This window comes from Haliotis rubra, unplaced genomic scaffold, assembly GCF_003918875.1.
Source record: "Haliotis rubra isolate DU_JTF1 unplaced genomic scaffold, ASM391887v1 Scf1110, whole genome shotgun sequence".
NCBI classification, from domain to species: Eukaryota; Metazoa; Mollusca; class Gastropoda; order Lepetellida; family Haliotidae; genus Haliotis; species Haliotis rubra.
In genome coordinates, this window is record NW_025765016.1 from 283,530 (window position 1) to 290,872 (window position 7,343).

The 7,343-nt window shown below is 39.8% G+C and overlaps 1 protein-coding gene across 1 annotated transcript; it reads right to left on the bottom strand.

Moving 5' to 3' along the window:
- Nucleotides 1-2,497: 2,497 nt before the first annotated feature.
- On the bottom strand, nt 2,498-3,943 carry LOC124288482 (ankyrin repeat domain-containing protein 17-like). Its single transcript, XM_046725005.1, has one exon. It carries the CDS (start codon nt 3,941-3,943, stop codon nt 2,498-2,500), a length of 1,446 nt encoding a protein of 481 aa, XP_046580961.1.
- Nucleotides 3,944-7,343: the final 3,400 nt, after the last annotated feature.

The window sequence follows — 7,343 nt, forward strand, 5'->3', positions numbered from 1 at the left end:
GATGTAATATAACTATTTATAATTCCTGTAAAATGTAGCATGTTGTAACGTGATTACATAAAATCTGTCCATATAGTCTCCCGTTACCACTCTTGGCTTACGCCTTCTATGTTTTTTATGTGTCTTATATTTCAATGTATATATGCTAAGTGAACTGAGACTGAAATAAGTCACTATCTATATACATATATTTGGCTCGTTTTCTAATTAGGTGTGCTCTCATTAGCATAATCCGGAATATCCTCTTCTTTCAACACGCAGGCCTAGCATTGTCTCTATAATCCAATGTTAATTTGCTAATGGACGGGACATCAACATTTCTCTTAACTCATCCGTTTGGACCAAAGGTCGATAGAGGGGAGTTTCCATGTTTATTCTCACGACGTTATTAAGATAAAAGTTACTACAGCCAGGTGAATAGAAGTATATATGCATAGTGACAAGCAGCAAATTAACAACAGGTAATTCAGCAAGTAGCACGTCGTTGAGGCCAACAGGAGAGTAAGATCAACAAGTCTAAATCTACTCAATTGTCCAAGTGATTGCACCAATCAACATTCAATCAGCTTGTTTATCCTGAACGTTGTACATCGAAATGCCGCTCTATGCAATAAACAGGGAGTTGTTATCACGTAAGTGGTATGTTTCGTGTGTATCCCAATACTGTTTACTGCAGTATAAGTGAGATCTGCTTCACTTTGCGAATGACCAATCTTTTGAAGTTGATTTAAGTTCTACTTTAGTAAACTGCTACCTAACAGATTGATCTCAGATTAAAACATCTCATTCCAAATTCGTGGTTTCTATTTCAGGTACTAAGAAATACTGAATTTTTACGTATTAGATATAAAATCTATCGGTACCAGTTTGACGTGTCTGGTCATGAGTTCTCTAACATAGTGATTACATATTTTTGACCATTAAATGTGTCATTCACACGTCATTTATGCCATGATAATGTTTTCTGATCCATTTAATCATACAACATTTATTTCATTCAATGTTTTGAAGCTCATATGAAAACATGAAAAATGTTACTGTACCAGTTCCTTTTGAAGAGTGAAATTATTTTTGTTGCCTGATTTTAATACCTATCAAGTTATATGTTACACACGCGTGCATGCACACACACCCACACAAAACATCCGTAATTTGTGAATTCTGTTCGGACGATAAAGCCATATCTAATTTGATAAGAATCATTATATAAATTATCTTCCCCTACTCTGAGAGAAGCATGGCATTATTCGTTCGTTTTTTAATAATGCTATCTGCATAAAAGAAGATATTATCAAAAATGTGAAACAAACTTCCGTATACTACCATTTCACTAACACTGCGATATTGACCATGGAATAATGTTAAGTTTAGTCTGTTTTCAGTGTCATAATATGTGAGGTTCCTCATTCACACATACATACAAACTCACAGCATAACACAAAACAATATGCAACCAACCCAATGTAATACAATACAATTTTCACCGCCTGTGCATACCACACTGTTGACGAATCTCTCAGGTGTGTTAGAGCGATAATCACATCGCAACATGATAAACAAACCTACAGCTCAGCAGATCTTAATAACTTACCTTTTTAATAAGAAAAGCAAGATTTATGGATGTCAACTTCTTTATTGTGAATAACACGAAGTTTCGGAGCCTATGCTTGCTCCTTCATCAGGTGAAAATCAGGTCACAGTAATGCATTCCACTTCTTAATGCCCATCAAATATTTAACTCACTTCCAGAGGCTTCTTTAAGAGGCAAAAATACTTGTTAATTAACAAGGCAGTAGGCCTTGTTAATTGGTGACTCTTAACTGCCTTGACTCACTCATCAATCAACAAGGGATTAGGTCCTTGGGCGTGCAAAGAACAATAATTTACCACCACCCACCAGTTATCTCCCCTTGTGGACATTTCCAAAATTGGAAATTTTTGGAAATCTCATATTTCCAAAATTGGAAATGTCTTGGAAACATCATCTTTCCAAAATTGGAAATGTCTTGGAAACATCATCTTTCCAAAATTGGAAATGTCTTGGAAACATCATCTTTCCAAGACATTTCCAAGCTTGTAAATGTGGACTCTTTATCAGTGGAAGCTTGAAGGTTTTCCTGTGTTCAAATGATGCCAAAGCAGGTGGTGTAACATAGAGGTGATTTGGTCACTGGTCAGTATTGCGAGAGTGAGTTACCATTTTGGCAATGCGTTCTGCAACTGTATATTAGAACTGGGATCTAGTCCCACTAGCAAGTCAATACAACCGTTGCATCTTGACATAACTAAAGAAAGAATATCAAAGAGTAAGAAATTGACGGGTATGCCCTATGATCCTTAGAATGAGAAGACACACATATGTTTTTTAGGACAAGGAAAGTCAGGTCTGTAAATATTTTGACCAATTCGTTTAAAATTGTGAAATTAGTAAATTTTGTCTGACGACATTGATCATACGGAGAAGAGATATGCTCCTTCACAAAATATCGCTGGCTTTTCAATACCTTTTAAGAACACTTACAATTGCAGGAAACACTCCTTCGGCTATTTGCACTGCATTATATCCATCTTTGTTTTTGGCGCTCACATCTACAATCGCTTGTGAAAGGATGTATTTCACAAGGTCCGCATACCCTCCCGTAGTTGCCAAATGAAGGATGTTGTTGTCTTCATTATCTTTCATTGACGTATTAGCTCCTTTCTTCAAAAGTTCATCAAATGTAAGAGCATTTCCTTCGTTTGCTGCCTCCAGAAGTGGCGTCCTACCATTTTTCCCCCTCGTGTTGATGTCCACAGTGTTATGGGACAGGAGGTATTTCACTATCTGGACGTTGACGGTACAGGCCAAATGAAGGATACTGTTGCCATCATCATCCACTTGTGTCAAATCGGCACCTTTCTTCACAAGTAAGTCAAACACATCTCTATATCCACACAATGCAGCAAGCATTACTGGCGTGATTCCGTTTCCATTTGTGACGTTGATGCTGACAAAGTCCTGAGTAAGGATATATCTTGCAGTCTCTCCTTGCTTAAATATAAGCGCAAAATGTAGAATGTTGTATCCAGTAGAGTTATGTGTTGTGGACATATTGGCTCCGTTAATACTCAGCAGATGTAACACCTCTTTGTGTCCACATTTAACAGCCTCCATCACAGCTGTTGTCCCATCATTTGACCGACTGTTGATGTCCACAATGTCCTCTGTGAGGACATACTTAATGAGTTCTATATTACCCCCTTCACAGGCCTTGTGGAGAATATTGCTGCCATGTTTGTCCACCACTGACAGATCAGCTCCTTGCTCAATCAGAAGGTCGAAAACATCTTTGTGTCCCCGACTAGCGGCTACCATTGCTGGAGTCACTCCATATACTCCCTCACTGTTGATATTCACAATTTTCTTTTCAAGAACACATTTCACTATTTTCATATTCCCTCCAGTACAGGCAGCATGTAGGATGTTTTCAATGCTCTCACACTTTACGAGAAGACTGGCTTCTTTCAAAACAAGCAAATCAAACACTTCCCAATGCCCGTGATTTGCTGCTTTTAGCACTGGTGTGAACCATTCGGGGCCACATGTGTGAATAGATGAAACGTTTTGCCCAAGCATATACTTAACTATTTCAATATCACCTCCTTCACAGGCCGTGTACAGAATAGTGCCATCGTCGCCCTTTAGGGTCAGATCGGCTCCTTTTCTTACCAGTAGGTCAAAGACGTCTTTATGTCCCTTTCTGGCTGCAATCATCACTGGCGTGTCGTCATTGTCGTCTCTGATGTTTATGTCCACAGGCTTACCACTAAGGACATAATCAACAATCTCAATACTTCCTCCCATACAGGCCTTATGTAAAATCGTCTTTTCCTCTTCATCCACTAAGGACAGATCTGCGCCTTTCCCCACAAGTAAGTGGAATATATCTTTATACGCTTTCATCGCTGCACACATCACTGGTGTGTTCCTGTGTTGATCTCTCGTGTTGATCTCTGCCAAGCCCCCAGATAAGAGTAGTTCAACTCCGAACCGATGTCCATCCATACAAGCTCTAAGTAGGATGGTGTTATGCTGGGACATTAATTGTTGCCTATTTTCCTTTTCTGTAAAAGCACGAGAAGTATATGTCAGTGCTTACATTTAATTCATCTTTGGCCTATTCAGCTGTTCGCTCAATGGTGGTTTGAGCTGGTTTAGGGAATAGTACACTCTTCAAAAAAAGAAACACAAAATATAATTTGAAAATAATGATCGCAAGTTTGTACGTATATGTCAAATTGAGCATGCTTTCAGTGTTGAATATTGTTGTTGGTAAGGTTTAGAAGAACATGCGTGAGCGAATGCAAACATAAACGATTGTGAATGGTTTTAACGACCATGATTGTCATGATGAGCTTGACTTTTATGGAACACAACCAAGAACCGCACTTTTTGCATTGCTATTAACGTGCAAAACACGAGTACAACACATGACTATTAAAGACCCAAATGCATCACGCAGATTTATGCAATTCCCTTGCAAATACTGGATGAGGAAATGGGGACCGACCGTAGATTACATTGGACGATCACAAGCTATCGAATCAAAGAGTGTCGTGGCGAGGACCTCCTGCGTTCATCCCAGCACAATAACAACTTTGTGGGATCGTTTTGTGCATTCCAATTCGACAAATGACCACCCAAGACCAGGGAGATCGCGTGTCACCACACCAGCCCAAGATCGCTACATCCGGGTAACCCACCTACGTCACTGACATCGTTCCGTCCCGGGCACAGCACAAGAATGTTTTGGAGCCCGGAGAATGTCCGACCAGACAATCAGAAACCGTCTCCGAGAGGCAGGTATGCGTGCTAGACGTCTAACAGTTCCCCCCTCTGTGACACGAGTACATCAACGCCCGCGAAGCAGGTGGTGTAAACACGGTGCAGCCATGGAACCTTGGAAACTGGAGGCACATATGGTTTAGTGATGAATCGCGGTATCTCCTCAAACAACGTGACGGAAGACACCGTGTCTACTGACCATGCAATGGACGTTTTGCAAACAACTACATCAGCCATGTGGACAGATTTGGTGGAGATGGTGCCATGGTGTAGGGAGCCATATCATACACCTGCAAATCGGAATTGGTACTCGTCCAAGGCAATCTAGCGGCCGCTCGATATATCGACCAGATTCTCTGTCCTCACCTGCATCGCCAGAGGGGAATGTACCAACAGGACAACGCCAAACCTCACACAGCACGTGCTACAGTGGACTCCCTGTACCAATGTATTGTTCTACATGATTTCAATGCTATGATTACACAATGCCATTTAGAAAGTGGTCAAATGTAACGTGTGTTATATTTGGCATTACACTTTCTTAGTAAAGTACAAATTCTAGTACTTTTTGAGTTGAGCCCCATCCGGGATTCGAACTCACACCCTCAGAGTCAGGCAGCCAATCGCCAGCACACAAAGTCAGCCACCTAACCCACTCAGCTACCGCGACTGTGGAACACGCGTTAGATTTCAATGCTGTACCGTATATTGTTGTTGATTTACATATAATTGAATAAGACCAAATGTTTCAATGATATTTTGCTTTTGCGTTTCATATTTTGAAGAGCGTAAATTACCCTGTATACAACTCACTTAACGTTACTAGGACTGATGTAGGGTTGACCAGTGCATAAAAGTATATTTGCTTGCCTTTGAGTACATTTAGGTGTCTTGGTGTGTATCATTAAACTAACTATTGGTATACCTGTGAAGTTCCGTTCTATATCATTCATGAACTTGTTAATAAAGAATGGGTAATACTGTCAACACGGGCGGACTGAGGCGAATAAACATGTGAATTCCTTCTTCAATAAATTGTAGTGTAACTAATTATTTTGGTCACTGATCAAAATAATCAATTTAAGGGATTTAGTACAATATTCATTTGCAATAACGTTATGACATCTTACGCCTGGAAATAAAGACCGCTTTGAATGTTGGAGTCAGCATTGTCGCCAGCGTATATCCAGGCTATTTACTGCCGGCCTAAATAGACATTTATATTTATTGATATAAAACACATAAGCGTCTCTGTAGTGACACCCGGGAAAGCGGAAATAATATATATTGAATAATAGATGTATCCCCATATCCCCAGACTGTTTATTGCATGCCATTAAAGTCATGAGAACTGCTAAAGACATTTCATTTTGTTCAGTGAGTGAGTAAGTGAGTGAATTTAGTTTTACACCGCAGTCAACAATATTCCAGCTATAAGGCGGCGGTCTGTAAATATTCGAGTCTGGACCAGACAATCCAGTGATCAACAGCATGTGCTTCCATCGACGCACTTGGGATACGAATCAAGTGTCAATCAAGTCAACGTGTCCGACCCCCCGATCCCATTAGTATCTTCTTATGACAAGCATGGGTTGTTAATGGGTGGTTCAGATTGGGAATGACCAGTCTTACAGAATTGCATCATCGTCTAGATCTGTTCATTGGTGCAACATTTCCCAAGGTCGAGTACCTTGAGATACTGATGTTTCTATACTTTGTACATAGAGCCACGTGTGTAGGGTTAAAATGTACACGTTGCTGTTGGCGTGAATGCACATTCAGTGCTTGGATCTCATATTAACGTGTCATTAAAGCCCAGAGCTGACAGCATCTCCACTCTTCCTTTGTCTTCAGTAAAACATCAGTGTGCGGTGGACGTGCCCTGCACAATAGTGTCACGATACATACTAATTGAACATTACATAGTACGGAATTTACCTTCCACACAGACAACTTTTCTGGAGTAGGTCTCGAGACATCTGCCATCTTGGCAGGTCTTTAGCGAGCAGGATACAGCTTGAACCTGAAACAGAAGTGTTTGATGGGAATTCTAAAATACTACAATCGTGTACGAAGTGCCTTTGAACGCTGATAAAGAACTGTGAATGCATGACATAAAAACTTTGAAATAAACAACTTTTTTGTGACTTTCCCAACATTAAACCATAAAAAATACATTAAAATACACACATTATTTCTGGTTTCTAAATTTCACCATATATACACATATATATATGTATATATATATGTGTGTGTGTGTGTGTGTGTGTGTGTGTGTGTGTGCGCGTGTGTGTGCGTGTGTGTGTGTAAATATTAAAAAACTGTCAACGAAGGACAGTAAAAAATAACTAGAATATCCTAGATATGAATATACGACTATTATCTAAATCTAAAACAGCTTAACTATAGAAGACGATAAAAATATATACACACTGTGGATCGCCAACAACTAAAGGTAGATCACCATACTAGGGACCAAAATGGTCACCAAACAACAACCTCCCAAACTCGATTTCAG

Bases quoted from the DNA above. Each gene is read 5' to 3' on its own strand.
- LOC124288482 (XM_046725005.1), bottom strand. From the start codon at position 3,943: ATGAAAGCGTATAAAGATATATTCCACTTACTTGTGGGGAAAGGCGCA.